The sequence below is a fragment of the Eleginops maclovinus genome, chromosome 2, assembly GCF_036324505.1.
Source record: "Eleginops maclovinus isolate JMC-PN-2008 ecotype Puerto Natales chromosome 2, JC_Emac_rtc_rv5, whole genome shotgun sequence".
In the NCBI taxonomy this organism is placed as follows: Eukaryota; Metazoa; Chordata; class Actinopteri; order Perciformes; family Eleginopidae; genus Eleginops; species Eleginops maclovinus.
The window spans coordinates 776016-791015 of record NC_086350.1 but is presented as its reverse complement, the minus strand read 5'-3'; the positions used below and the strand labels follow the sequence as shown (position 1 = coordinate 791015).

The following is a 15000-nucleotide window of genomic DNA, read 5'->3' as shown; positions in this document are numbered from 1 at the left end:
TTTAACGTCTGCTTACTACATTTTTCTGGAGAGGAAGGGAGGGCTCAGGTGTAACAGATCAGTGGAGAGTGGAGCGGAGTATAGCCCCCCCCTCGCTTCCAGTCTGATTGCCAACAAAGCTAAAAGTGTTATGTTAGAAATGTAGAGTAGGGGTCTCCAGCACATAGAAACTGCGGATGCTAACCTGCAGATGTTGGGACGTTTACACAGTTAGCTTCAGCTGCGTTACTTATAGCTCATGGAACAATAGCTAAACAATAGCCTGGCTGATGTGGACAGTCAGAGTGGTTTGGGAGGTTACTGAGGATGCTGAATCCATTTCTGACATTTTCAGGACCCAAAATGTCAGTTTAACCAGAAGGTGGGCCTACCCGTACTCTCTGGTTGTATTCATTTTGGGTCAATTTTGAAGATTTAGACGGATCTTAATCATTTGGACTGAAGAGAGATAATATTTGTTATCTTGGGCTCTCTATATCCAATGGTCCCATCATTACTCATGGTATTCACAGCCAGCCCACAGAGAGAACAGATTCAGGTTAAAACTGCTATTTTTAATCCTGCACATTTCTGAAATGGATAAAGATCCTCAATAACTCCCAAAACCACTCAGAAACTGTCCAAATCTTCCAAGCATGTCTCCACTATTGTCAATATAAGCTATAATGCTAATAATGCTAATGATGAGACTTCTGCTAACCGTGTGAATAAACAGGGCAGCCTCCAGCAGTTCCTCTGTGCTGCGGACCCCTACTATACATTTCTATCATTGGGGTCTCAACATGTCCGGGTTCACAGAGCTGGCGTTGAGACTATTAAGGAGTCCCTTTCATCTGTCCTCGCTCTCTCAGTGCAGGACGCCCAGGTGGCTGATGGGATATGGAGCTCAGTGTGTCTCCTCCTCTCGCTGTGCCGTCTCCTCTGATCGCAGGCGGACCGTCAACACAAACACCACTCTGTTTTTCCATCTGCGTCCCGCCAGACCCGAGGAGGGCAACACACACTGTCTGTCTCTCTGAGACCCGAGGACACGAGGAGGAGGAGAGGAGGAGGAGAGGAGGAGACGCGGAGGAGACAAAGGATAACAAACATGGAGATATTTAGAGCAGTTTTTATATTAAAGAAACATCCAGCGAAACAGACACATCGCATCCAGAGGAGGAACAAGTACTCAGGTCTAACAGTTCTGACAGACAGCGATATTTAGAAACGTGGTTCTGAACGATGTTTAACTATAGTTCAGAAAAAGAGCATTCAAAACAAAAAGCTGTGTGTGTGTGTGTGTGTGTGTGTGTGTGTGTGTGTGTGTGTGTGTGTGTGTGTGTGTGTGTGTGTGTGTGTGTGTGTGTGTGTGTGTGTGTGTCAAGGACTACAGGTTGTGTGTGGGAACGGGACCATGTGTGCACCGTTCCCACATGTAGCATTCACAGGATTTGGTGGTATCGACACACACACACACACACACACACACACACACACACACAGTGAAACAACTGTCTCCCCTCCTGCTCCGATGAAGTGGGCGTCAGGCGTCACAGAGTGTGTAACCATCGCCATGGCAACCCATCTGTTTTACAGACAAAATATCAGTCATCTTAAAAAAGGTCAAACTCCCCCCCCCCCTCTACATACTGATATACACCTGAACATCAGCAGGAGAGGACTCTTTAAAGTAGAGACTCTACATACTGATACACACCTGAACATCAGCAGGAGAGGACTCTTTAAAGTAGAGACTCTACATACTGACATACACCTGAACATCAGCAGGAGAGGACTCTTTAAAGTAGAGACACTACATACTGATATACACCTGAACATCAGCAGGAGAGGACTCTTTAAAGTAGAGACTCTACATACTGATATACACCTGAACATCAGCAGGAGAGGACTCTTTAAAGTAGAGACTCTACATACTGATATACACCTGAACATCAGCAGGAGAGGACTCTTTAAAGTAGAGACTCTACATACTGATATACACCTGAACATCAGCAGGAGAGGACTCTTTAAAGTAGAGACACTACATACTGATATACACCTGAACATCAGCAGGAGAGGACTCTTTAAAGTAGAGACACTACATACTGATATACACCTGAACATCAGCAGGAGAGGACTCTTTAAAGTAGAGACACTACATACTGATATACACCTGAACATCAGCAGGAGAGGACTCTTTAAAGTAGAGACACTACATACTGATATACACCTGAACATCAGCAGGAGAGGACTCTTTAAAGTAGAGACTCTACATACTGATATACACCTGAACATCAGCAGGAGAGGACTCTTTAAAGTAGAGACACTACATACTGATATACACCTGAACATCAGCAGGAGAGGACTCTTTAAAGTAGAGACTCTACATACTGATATACACCTGAACATCAGCAGGAGAGGACTCTTTAAAGTAGAGACTCTACATACTGATATACACCTGAACATCAGCAGGAGAGGACTCTTTAAAGTAGAGACACTACATACTGATATACACCTGAACATCAGCAGGAGAGGACTCTTTAAAGTAGAGACTCTACATACTGATATACACCTGAACATCAGCAGGAGAGGACTCTTTAAAGTAGAGACTCTACATACTGATATACACCTGAACATCAGCAGGAGAGGACTCTTTAAAGTAGAGACACTACATACTGATATACACCTGAACATCAGCAGGAGAGGACTCTTTAAAGTAGAGACTCTACATACTGATATACACCTGAACATCAGCAGGAGAGGACTCTTTAAAGTAGAGACTCTACATACTGATATACACCTGAACATCAGCAGGAGAGGACTCTTTAAAGTAGAGACTCTACATACTGATATACACCTGAACATCAGCAGGAGAGGACTCTTTAAAGTAGAGACACCTGAACATCAGCAGGAGAGGACTCTTTAAGACGTCCACCACAGACTTCAGACCCCCGTTTCTATGATCACATGGGGAGAAAAAGCCCAGAATGCTTTGCAGCATCAGGACAGCTGGTAGTTTGTGACTCACTGCTCTCTTCTGAATATTTCTGTAATTTACTCTCATTTTGTTGACATTGTGGAATAGCATTCTGGGAAACACAGCACATGACTAACAGAAGGAGATGAGGGAGGGTGGCCTAAAATAAAAGTGCTCTGTTTCCTTTTAAAACCAGGAGAGATTTCATTCAAACATTAAACGTACATTTTATTTTTTACTGATTCATATTTGTATAACTTTATTTTGAATATTTGCTTAAATTAAGTTTGCGTTATATATTTCTCTCACTGTATCTTTATATACACCTTATTTTCTTTCTAAGAGGAACTCCGCTGTCATACTAACAATATTCATCTCTAAAAGCAGATTTTTTAAATATGCCTCAAATGTGTTGTTAATTATATCCATTCCTTTATAAACTGCATCATTTCCACTTAATTTACATGTACAGGCATATTTTTACTGATTAGTTAGCGGCTCAGAGTAAAGAACCTCTCCCCGCTTTCTGTTTGTAATTGCATTAGCCTCTCTAAATACTTTCTCATGACAGGGGGGCCGCTGTTTGAGGATTACCAACATGCTAACAGTGTACTTCAGAGCCGCGCTGCACACTGTTTACTTTCACTTTAAATGAGCAGGCTAAGTTATGTTTGGGAAAACACCCGAGGTCACGGTTAGTGATGCTGCAGCCTCCCAGGAACCTCAGACTGGGGGGGGACATTGTGTTTTCGGAGCGAGAGGAACATTCTGTAACTTAAATGGCCTTTTTCAGACGCAGAAATCAGGAGGAAGTTCATTTTAATCGAGACCATTTAGTCTGATTTGTCTCACATCACTGTGTCCACGTTTTAAATAATCTGCTTATTTTCAGGGTCCTCTAGGGTCTCTGCCGGGACACAGCGCCATGCTTTAACCTTCAAAAAGCTCTTTATTTTTCTCACTTACAGACGACCCGCCCCTTAGCCTATCACATGCAATGTGTTGGAACACTAGCCAATAGGAGTGTGAGTGTTCCATAGTGATGTCACTATGTTCCGGAAGTAAACAAAGGAGTCAAATGGAGGCGTTTCAGACATGGATGTATAAAGAGCACTGGAAACAGCGCCCAGCACACATGAGGGTCTGCTGAAGAAATGTTTGGACTGTTTCAACCGTTTGGGATGACTTGAGTGCAGGTGCACCCCCTGTGGTGGTCACACTGAGGGGAATCTACAAGATAAGCTATGTTCAGGGAAGTCTATATTATATATATATAGGGTTATTATATTTCAGTGTTTATGATAAGAAAACAAATACCACAACCTATCTCTCAATACATTTACAATAATTAAACTATCTGCAAGTCTTTTTCCAAACTTTTAGTCAAAGTCACAAAGGACTAAACACGGAGCTTAGCCCACTGTTAGGCTCCAAATAAATTGATTATTGATTTATTTTCAAAGTGTATTTTTGGTTTATTCCCTTCCTTTGAAACCTCGCAATTGAAAAGAGATAGAATTCATATATTTTTCTGTATTTTAGTTTTGCACCTGTGTTGTGCACTTTCCCCCAAAACAGTGTGTGTGTGTGTGTGTGTGTGTGTGTGTGTGTGTGTGTGTGTGTGTGTGTGTGTGTGTGTGTGTGTGTGTGTGTGTGTTATAAAGTCAGGATAAAAGTGTGTGAGCTCACCTCTGCAGATTCGCTTTAGTGCTGAATGATGAATAAAGCACCGGGGACCGAGCGGGTCGACACGCAGCTCAACGCCGACAGCAGCGCCTCATCTCCGGCTGACATTCTGCTCACACATCGGTCTAACTTCCGGACGGAGGAAAAATAAAACTTAAAACTAAAGTACACAATTTGTTTGTTTGTTTGTTTGTTTGTTTTGTTTGTTGTGCACAGAGAGACTCTTCCTCTCACACTCTCCCGGCTCTTTATGAGACAACTGCGGCTCCCGATCAACAGGCTGCTGAACAAGCTAACAGTGCTGACTACACCCACTTCCGGTTACACCCTTCAAAGTAAAGGTCCAGGTTGAATTTGTAAGCTTCATGATAATGTAGCAACAGTTGTTAAAAGCATTTAAATGGACACAACCAGTTTTGGGGAAAAGCAGTCGTTTTAATGTTGTGTATTATTTTTCTATATTTCTATTTTGGGTATATTTTATTTTTCCATTTTAATTCACCCTAAATTCACCAAAGCAAAGTTCCTTCTTGTAATTATTACCTTTTTTTTTATTTAGATGTAAACTACTAAGCAATTCTGAAACACAAAACTATATTTCTCAGTTCTCTGTTTCAACCACTCAATTTATCACTTTGGAATTTAAATAACAAGAAAAGTAAGTTGTGTGGATAAATCATATATATATATTTACAGAAGGAACCCTTACTGGTCCCACAGAGGGGAAATGCACATTCTGCATTTGTCCCATCCTAGTGTTGGGAGCATTGGGCTGCCCTATGTACGGTGCCCGGGGGGCAGTGGAGAGAACGGTGCCTTCCTCAGGGACTTGAACCGGTGACCTTCCAGTTCCCCTGTCAAGTTTCTACGGACTTCGCCATCACCACCGTGACATGATTTTTGACCCTGTTATTTTTAGTTTAATATTATATATTTTTGTCATAATGGTTTTGTTACTTTTATTATTATTGATATTGATATTATTGTGAATATTATTAATGTTATAATGTTTTTAGTGTTATCTGTTTATATTATTATTATATCCATAGCTCCGTCACTCGTTCATCATGCAGAAGGAAAACAATATTTGCCAAATTAAAGAAATTAAATTAAAATAAATTCTGTATCGAAGTTATTTGTTGCTCTTTTATTGTGAAATTGGACACCTGACTTCCGGTACCGCTCTGACTCCAGCCTGAATCCCAGACAATGATTGGTTCAGAATAAATGAACCTAAATCAATATTCATGAGTTGGTCATAAATAAACATTGATTACACCAGGAACAAAATATATATTTAAATCCATTTCATATTTAATGAGTTCAATAACCTTTATTAATATAAATAACAAAGGCTATGTGTAGAGGTTCTGGTCCCAGACTGCAGAGGTTCTGGTCCCTGCTGGGGGTCCTACAGCAGCGTCTCCTGCAGGGCGGAGCTCCCCCACCTGGCGCAGGACAGAACTACATCACACAGTGCAATCGAAAGGAAAACTAACCCCCACTTTAAGGAAGATGCTCTGAAGTCCAACTCTGCTCAAAGCAGCCGCATTCCGCTCCTTTCAGATTGGATGATATTGAGGTTGTTGAATCTGTTTCTGACCTTTTTAGGATCAACAAAGTCACTTATTAACCAGAAAGTGGTCAAATTTGTACCCCCATTAGGCTGATTTTGATCAATTTTCAAGGTGGTTTTAAAGTTATGTGGACTCAAACCTGTCAGAAATCAATCAACCAGCGCATCGAGGTTTAATTATAGGTCCTAATATCAGTACCTGTCTCTCAGTGGGCTTTACAGTTTGTACAGAACTGACCCCCTCTGTCCTTGGACCCTCACATCACACAAAGAAACCCGCCAGTTAACGGGGAAAATGTTAGGAACCTCAGGGAGAGCAACAGAGGAGGGGTCCCTCCCCCAGGACGGACAGACGTGCAGTAGATGTTGTGTGTAAATTAAAGACAACCACAAACAGAGGAAGTCCAGACTGTAAACAGAAGACGATGATCCAGGTGGATATCACAAATAAACTCCTCAATGACCCTCAAAATTCTCACCAAAAATAAACGATATATCTTCTTCCGGTTTCATTTACGGTCTCTGAGGGAGGGGTCGGCCCCCCCGTTCTGCAGCAGGAAGCGGGCGACCTCTGCGTGACCTTCAGCGGCCGCGACGTGCAGCGCCGAGTGCCCGTCGTAATCCACGGCGTTCACATCCACACCGGACAGGAAGTACCTGTGGAAGGAGGAGGAGGAGGAGGAGGAGGAGGAGGAGGAGGAGGAGGAGGAGGAGGAGGAAGAGGACGAGGAGCAGGAGGAGGACGAGGAGGAGGAGGAAGAACAGGAGGAGGAGGAGGAAGAGGACGAGGAGCAGGAAGAGGACGAGGAGCAGGAGGAGGACGAGGAGGAGGAGCAGGAGGAAGAGGACGAGGAGGAGGAGCAGGAGCAGGAGGAGGACGAGGAGCAGGAAGAAGTTTTTAATGTTATGACTTTTAATCATCTTATTTTACCTTCAATAATTAAACAATTCTAATAAAATATTTTGATATTTTAAAAACTGAAATGTTTGAAAAGAAGAATTAAAATCTGAAGACTTGTTTTTATAAATTATAATTTGATTAAATATTAACTCTTTTCTTTCTTTTTGAAAAAATTCTTATAAATATTTAAATTTTTACTTGAAATATATTTTCATATTTCATCGAGAACGCTCATTATCACAATTCATTCATTCTTGAATTTTTTAATGTTTTTAAATCTTAATGTTTGATGTTTGAATTAAAAATACAGATTTTCTATATTTTCTCCAAATATTAGAAATCTCTTCTTGAAGCATTCAGACTTCCTGTTGAAGGTTGAAGGAAAGGCCTCTCTTGTTTATTAAGGATTGTAATATTAACGTCTCCTCTGAAAGCCGCCAGCAGGACGCTCATGATCTCATATCCCTGCAGACCGACAACATTTAGATCAGTAGAAATACCTAGGTTTCACATTCCTTCAGAACAAGTGAAAGTTCTGAATTCAAATGTTGTTTAAGCTCCAGATGTGATCAGACACCCACTTCAGACATTTACATCCCGTCATCAACCAGCTCTGACTGGGGGATTCCAAGGCGCTCCCAGGCCAGCGAAGAGATATAACCACCTGGTCCGAGGTCTACCCCTCGGTCTCTTCCCAGCTGGACGTGCCTGGAACACCTCCCTAGGGAGGCGCCCAGGTGGCATCCTCACTAGGTGCCCGAACCACCTCAACTGGCTCCTTTCAACATGAAGGAGCAGCGGTTCTACTCCGAGTCCCTCCCGGATGACTGAACTTCTCACCTTATCCCTAAGGGAGATGCCACGTACCACGTGTCCGAAAGTTACAGGTGTGTTTTACCTGCAGCATTAGATCCAAAACAGCATTAATGTCCGTCTTCACTGGAAAACACTGGAAGACAGGAGGACCAGTTAGAGAGGAGAGGAGGTTTTATGGAAGGTTTTAAGCATGTTTTAAGAGGAATGTCTTGAGGATATTTTAAGGATGTTTGACCTTTTTCTCCTGCAGGTAGAAGGACAGAGCATTGAGTCTGACGCTGGACGTCCTGCGGCTCTGATTACTAAACAGCACAACAACAAACTCACTCTACTGCGTCCACTCATATCTGTCTGTCAGGTTTGAAATGCAAACAACGTCTTTGTTTGATTTGACCAACTCAATGTTTCCTGTTTTAGGGCGCACTATGAGAAGCTCAACTTATATCAGACTTATCCTTTAAAATGTTAGCTTTATATTAGGACTACAGTTCTGTTCGCAGTATCAGTACCTGCTGCAGTTTAAGTTAGCGGGCTCCTTGTTGCAAAGCCTTCGGATGACCTTGAGCACCTTCAGATGCACAAAGAAAGGTGATAAATCAAGAGAGAAGTAGGAGCATTTCCTCAAAGTACAATCAGACCTCTTTCAGCCAGAGGAGTTGTCCCTGGCTGGATATCAGAGAGGATGCAGGTGCCTTTAGCTTATCATATACAGAAAGTCTACGAGCACAAATGGGTCAAATACAGCCATTGAGTAAATGTACTTTCCACCGCTACAGTTCGTCTCTGTCACTTACTCAGTCGTACTTGTGTTCTTCTGCACACATCCTCCCCGCCAACTGCAGAAACACAACACACACACAGCAGTGGTTAGTGAATGGATAATGAGGGAATAGGTTAGCTGCAGTAAAGACGTAGTGACAGTGGCTCCTGTCTCAGTGAGCGGGCTGTGAGGGATTCCTGCAAACACAAAGTTCAATAAAACTTGAGGTAACCTGACGGGGGCTCGTTCGGGATGTTAGTATTTTCCTGCAGCTAAAAGTCGTTAATTGAGTTTCTCAACCTTGAGTTGTTGTCAGGCTGTCCTTCCAAAGGCAGCCTGACAAGTGAGCTATTTCGGTTTCTCAGCTTCAGGAACTGCTCAAACAGGTTTTCCAAACTTTTCCAGCACTTATCATCCAGAGCCTCAGTGGCCGCAGACACACTGCCCAGCCAAAAACAGGTCCCCAGCCTGTGGGGGCAGGGCTATGATCTGGGGCTGCTGCAGTTGGTCTGGTTTAGGTTCAGTAACGTGCCCAAAGAATGAGGTCAGCTGACTCCCTGAATATCCTGAAGGACCACGTTATTCCATCCATGGATTTCCCCTTCCCTGATGGAGCGGGCATGTTCCAAGAGGACATGGCCAGGATCCATCGGGCTCAGAGAGAGCAGAGAGATGGCAGCTCTTTCACTCACAGTCAGAGCCACAGAGGAGGAGCTGAGAGCTGAAGATGTCTCCTTCCTGCACAACTACAAGGCTGCAGTGGAGAGGCTGCAGCGCCCCCTGCTGGAGGATCCACAGCTGTCCTCAGGGTCTCTGATAGACCAGGCCAAACACCTGGGCAACCTCAGCTTCAACATCTGGAGCAAGATGAAGGACATGGTCTCCTATTATCCTCTCATCCTGGACCCAAACACTGCTAATCCAGACCTCATCCTGTCTGAAGATCTGACCAGAGTGAGACGAGGAGGAGAGAGACAGGAACTTCCAGATAATCCAGAGAGGATTGAATATTGCTCTGTCCTGGGCTCTGAGAGCTTTAACTCGGGGACTCACAGCTGGGATGTCCAGGTTAGACACAGTGAGGCCTGGGCACTGGGTGTGTTAGCAGAGTCTGTCGACAGGAAGGCAGACATATGCTCTGCATCATGGAGAATATGTTCCTGTGAAGGTGAATACTCTGCACTCTCCCCACCAGATGGAAGTATTGTTCTCCCATCTCAGAAGAAGCTCCAGAGGGTCAGAGTGAATCTGGACTGGAACAGATAACTTCCTGTAAAACGTGATCTTTATGATTGTGGTTTTCAGTGTAAAGGAGACTTTATTTTAAAGGATCTGTTCAATGCTAATGGTCATGTGTGTCTCTCCCATTGATAACATTAGACTAGTTTGTGAGCCTCATATTTCTGACCTAGATGTTAGCATGTTATAAGGATGTGTTTCCTCTTCTGTAGTCATCTGTAGAATGTAGTATGTAGAGTTCTTCTGGAAGTTGTTTAGAAAACCTGTGCTTTGGCAAATGTGAGTTTTCGGATATTGAGTTAGAAACACGGTTCCTCTGTTTGTGTTCTGTTGATTGTCTGTTTCTGATTGGCTTTTATTTTAGACTCCAGCAAAGGCTGTTTAATTCAGCGTGTTGTCTTTATCAGTTAAACATTTGATCCTTTTCAATCATGTGTAACTGTACATCAAGTTAAATTGAATAACAACAAGTAGAGCTTCGTGGTCCACAGAAACACAGCAGATGTCTACCTTGATATCTGAGGTTTCTCCAACATCCTTCAGTAAAACCATAAAACAGTTTTTCTGATGTGGTTTGTGTCGAGCCTCACACGGGGCACCGGTTAATACCACGGTCCTAAATAAGCTAGCACTCAGTTATTTCCATCTTTGTGGTTCCTTATTGTTTCTATGAGAAACGTGTTAATGTGTGAGAAGGGTCAGCTTCAGATGTGTGGAGGCCGGAGCAGGAGGATAGAGGATTGGTCTCGAGTGACATTTAAGCACTAAAAGCACTTTCACACATTCATACATTAATGATCACTTTCTCCTAACAGATCTAACTTTGTTTCCACTTTCAGATTTATTTTCTAAATTTCGACTTTTAAAAATGCCCTACTTTTACCCTAACCCTAATATTCCAACTCTTCCTTTAACGTGGCCATGGTTGTGTTTATAAATGCCTCTCAATTTCCAATATTCTGCGCCACAAGAAGTACTTGGACCCTTAAACCAAACAGTCCTGCTTTGAAAAATGGTATTTTAAAGTGTAAAAATAAAATGACTGATGAAGAGTTAAGAGTGTAATTCAAACAAATAACGTGAATGAAGACACCAGATACCTGAGAAGAGATTTAAAGAACGAGGCGAAATCACTTTATATCTCGTTTCTATTTCTAAACACATTTCATTTATATTATTACATGTTTGTATTGTTGTGAAGTTTGGTTTTCTAAATAATACGACTTCTCTCCTCCAATAATGTAGAGTACTTTGCTGCAAATATCAAGCTTTAAAGAACACCTATATTAAACATGCCTACACTTTCTTTCTTTATGACGTAGAGCTTTTTGATTTCCTTCATTATTACTGACTAATGCAAAAGCAGGATTTTAACGTTGACCTGGACCTCATTATTTTCACTGTGTGTTATTCTGGTGAATGTTTGTTTAATCCAGATATTACTGATACGTTGGAATAACTAACATCATGCAGAGATGAAGCAGGTCATATGCAACAACAAGAACTGTGTCTCTGCTCAGACTGAAGGGGAACCACTGTCTGATTTTAAACCAGGATAACCTGAGAGCGACATGTTGAGGCGGATCCTGGATCTCAGCGTTCCTCTGTTTCCTCTCGTCTGTCACCCATTGTTCCTCTGCCAGGAAACATCTGCTTCAGAGACACACATCTGCTTCAGAGACACACATCTGCTTCAGAGACACACATCTGCTTCAGAAGACACACATCTGCTTCAGAGACACACATCTGCTTCAGAGACCACATCTGCTTCAGAGAGACACACATCTGCTTCAGAGACACACATCTGCTTCAGAGACACACACATCTGCTTCAGAGACACAACATCTGCTTCAGAGACACACATCTGCTTCAGAGACACACACATCTGCTTCAGAGACACACACATCTGCTTCAGAGAGACACACATCTGCTTCAGAGACACACATCTGCTTCAGAGACACACACATCTGCTTCAGAGACACCACACTCTGCTTCAGAGACACCACACTTTTCAAGCACAATCTGCTTCGGCCCCAAACACATCTGTTTCAAGACCACTTTGTTTAGAGACACACCATCTCTTAGAACCACATCTGCTTCAAAACAACACACTGCTTCGGGAACACACACTTCTGCTTCAGACACACCATCGTTTCAGAGACACACAACGTTCAAAGCACACTCTGTTCGGCAAAATTTCTCTTCAAAAACACAATCTTTTCGACACCCCCTTGTTTCAGAGGCACACATCTGTTTCAAGAAAAACACATCTCTTCAGAGACACACACTTCTTCAAGACACACCATCTGCTTCAAACAAATCTGTTTTTGGGGGCCACACATTGCCATGGAACAAAACTTAAAAATCTTTAACACACACCTTTTTTCGGGATAACAACAAAAAAACACATTCAGGAAACCATTGACCCCAGACCGGGGACAGGAATAATGCAAGATGGGGGTTTTGGGGTTTAAAGGGTCAATCCCGCAACCCTGGGGAAACCCAACAATTCCTGAACAGGTGGGGAAAGTGAGGGTTTTTGAGAGCCTCTGTAAAGTAAAACCAGTCTACTAAAAAAGTCCTTGGAAGGGGGTTTTGTCAACCGAGTCTCCCTCCAAAGGAGCACAGAGCTATAGAAAATAAAAAGGGCACAAAAAGACACAAAAAGGAAAAGTCATATCATTTATTACAAATTAAATGTAAAAACAAGTACATCTGAACAAAGGACACATGTAAAATGAACCCCAAAAAAACTTGGGAAGCTCAAAAAAAGGAACCAACAAAAACTAAAACCCCAAAAAATTTTCCCCCCCTCTTTTAGAGGAAAGACATCGCATGTTCAACCCCTGGTATGATTGCTCCATTAAAAAAAAAAATAGTATATGATTTTTTTTCTGAGGGGGTTTTTTTTTTAATGCCACATTTTATTTTCTAAAAAATTTCTACTTTTTCCTTCTTTAATGATTTGCATGTTTTCTAAAATCAACCTTTAAAAAAACCCTAAAAAGAAACATTTCTTTTTTGTATGGAAAAATTTTATAGAATCAAACTTTTAAACAAAAACTAAGAAAAGAAAATTACAAATCCTTCCGAACAAAAACCGGGGGTCATCCCTCATCTCACATTCATTGTTTCTTTCATCATCACATCATCATCATCATCATCATCTTTCTTCTTCTCGTCATCGTGGTCCTATCACAGGCCTCATGGTTTAAACCGCAGTTCATCATCAGTGTAAAAGTAGAAAATCCCCTTTAGTGAAAGTTTAAGGTGTAGGTGTGTATTTTTGTGTTATGTCCGGTCCAGAAGAAGGAAGATTTTCCCCCCTGAAAAGGGGAAAAGGGGATTAAAAAGGGGAAACCGGAGCTCCTTTTGAAAGGGAAACAAAAACCATTGGGGGGGGGGGGGAAATGGCCGATATTCACCTTCACGAACCCCTAAACTCCCTTTTAACCGGCCCTATGCTCTCCCTCTCTGCGACTCTGCTAAAACACCAAATTCCCTATACACTGTTCCAACCCGGACTCCCAGCTGTGGTCCCAGTTTAAAGCTCTCAGGCCCAAAGGAGAGAGTGTAATTTCAAACCCCTTTTGGATTATCGGAAGTTCCCCTTGTTCCCCCTGTCCTAATTCACCTGGCAGATTTCAACAGAATGAGGCTGGAAATTTGCAAAAAGTTTGGGTCCAGGTGAAGGGTAATAGGGACCATGTCCTTCATCTTGCTCCAGATGTTGAAACTGAGGTTTCCCCCGGGTTTTGGGGCCCGGTCTATCAAGCCCCTGAGGGGAGTGTGGTCCCCCAGCAGGGGGCGCGCAGCCTTCCACTGAGCCTTGAGTGGCAAGGGGGGACTCTTCAGCTCTCACTCCTCCTCGTGGCTCTGATGTGAGGAAAAAGTGCCCTCTCTCTGCTCACAGCCTCCATCTTTTCCTCCATCATCCTCCTCTTCTGCTCCCCTTCCTCCCCCAGTGCAGCCATCCTGGCCCCCTCTTCCCCCTTCTAAAAATTGGTAAAGTTTTCTTAAATCCCTCCTTAATCTGCATTTCTTTTGCGTGGGGCCCCTGGGCCCCCATGTGTCCTGCTGCCCTGATAAAAAATTTCACTTTAATTTTTTCAAAGAGCTTCAGTTTCTCCTTAAGGGCTGCAGGACTTCGGGAACCCCCTTTTTTAGATCCGGCAGTTTTCACCCCGGGCCTGAACCCTTTTTTTTTGGTTTTTGTGTTTTTGGAATCTCGCAGGGGAAAACACACTGGCTGCGAGGGTCCAGACAGAAGAGTCGAGTCTTTTCAGGTGCAGATGCAGAAGCCCCCCCTGAAGTCCCCTGACCCCCTTCCTTGGGAAAGGTCTCAAAAAGGTTTTAACCCAGTTTTAAAGGGGGCTCTGGCCTTGAAGATTCCTTTTTACAAAGGGACACTTTGAAATGGGGGTTCTGCTCCACCACCCCTCCCAGACAGCCCCTCTACAAAAAGCTGTGGCTGAGGGGGAAACGACAGGATCTCTAAAGACTCCTTGGAGACAGAGCAGAAGCATTCCCCTTTAACCGGGAACCCTTTTAATTCCGAGAGAAACAGAGCCACAGCAGCAGCCCCCCGGGTTTTTGGGAAAGTTATTTCCTCTTGTTTTTGGGGAAAAAATTTCGGGGGTTTCCAGGGGTGGATTCAGAGCTGTTTGGAAGTTTTTTCCCAGTTTTCCCTCCGTGGGCCGTCCCTTTCTGGGAAGTGCGCTTTTGGGAAAAAAGGTGAAATCATTTTTCCCCCGGGTTCTCCGTTTTGTGGGGGGTTTTGTGGGGGTGAGTGTGGTTTTGTGTGTTTTGTTGGTTTTGGTGTGTGTGTGTGGGGGTTTTTGTGTGTGTGTGTTTTTTTGGTGACGAATAACAAACTTTTTTCCTGGTGTGTCTCGGTTTTTTATTGGGGGGGGGGCTTTTTTCTTTACCATTTTTAAACAGTTTTTATTTTACCCTTCTGGTAAACCTTTTTTGTTAAACGCGGGAAAGTGCGGTGCCCAAAGTAGAGATGTTTATTCGGGGGCCCTTTGCTTCCGGCCCCAAAATTTGGTTAACATAATATA

General features: G+C 43.1%; 2 protein-coding genes across 2 annotated transcripts in view; one reads left to right on the top strand and one right to left on the bottom strand.

Moving 5' to 3' along the window:
• The window catches only part of LOC134879482 (proline-rich protein 5-like), a 15200-nt gene extending 10266 nt beyond the window's left edge, over nucleotides 1–4934 (bottom strand). Inside the window, exons 1-2 of the mRNA XM_063906029.1 lie at nucleotides 4649–4934; nucleotides 701–1015 (exon numbers count right to left, since the gene is read on the bottom strand). The gene's annotated coding sequence lies outside the window, so the exon portion shown is untranslated. The remainder of the gene's footprint in view (nucleotides 1–700; nucleotides 1016–4648) is intronic.
• Nucleotides 4935–9370: 4436 nt separating this feature from the next.
• c2h15orf40 (chromosome 2 C15orf40 homolog) overlaps nucleotides 9371–15000 on the top strand; it is a 9692-nt gene continuing 4062 nt past the window's right edge. Inside the window, 1 exon segment of the mRNA XM_063906018.1 lies at nucleotides 9371–9652. Within this exon segment, the coding sequence (XP_063762088.1) occupies nucleotides 9371–9652 (282 nt within the window).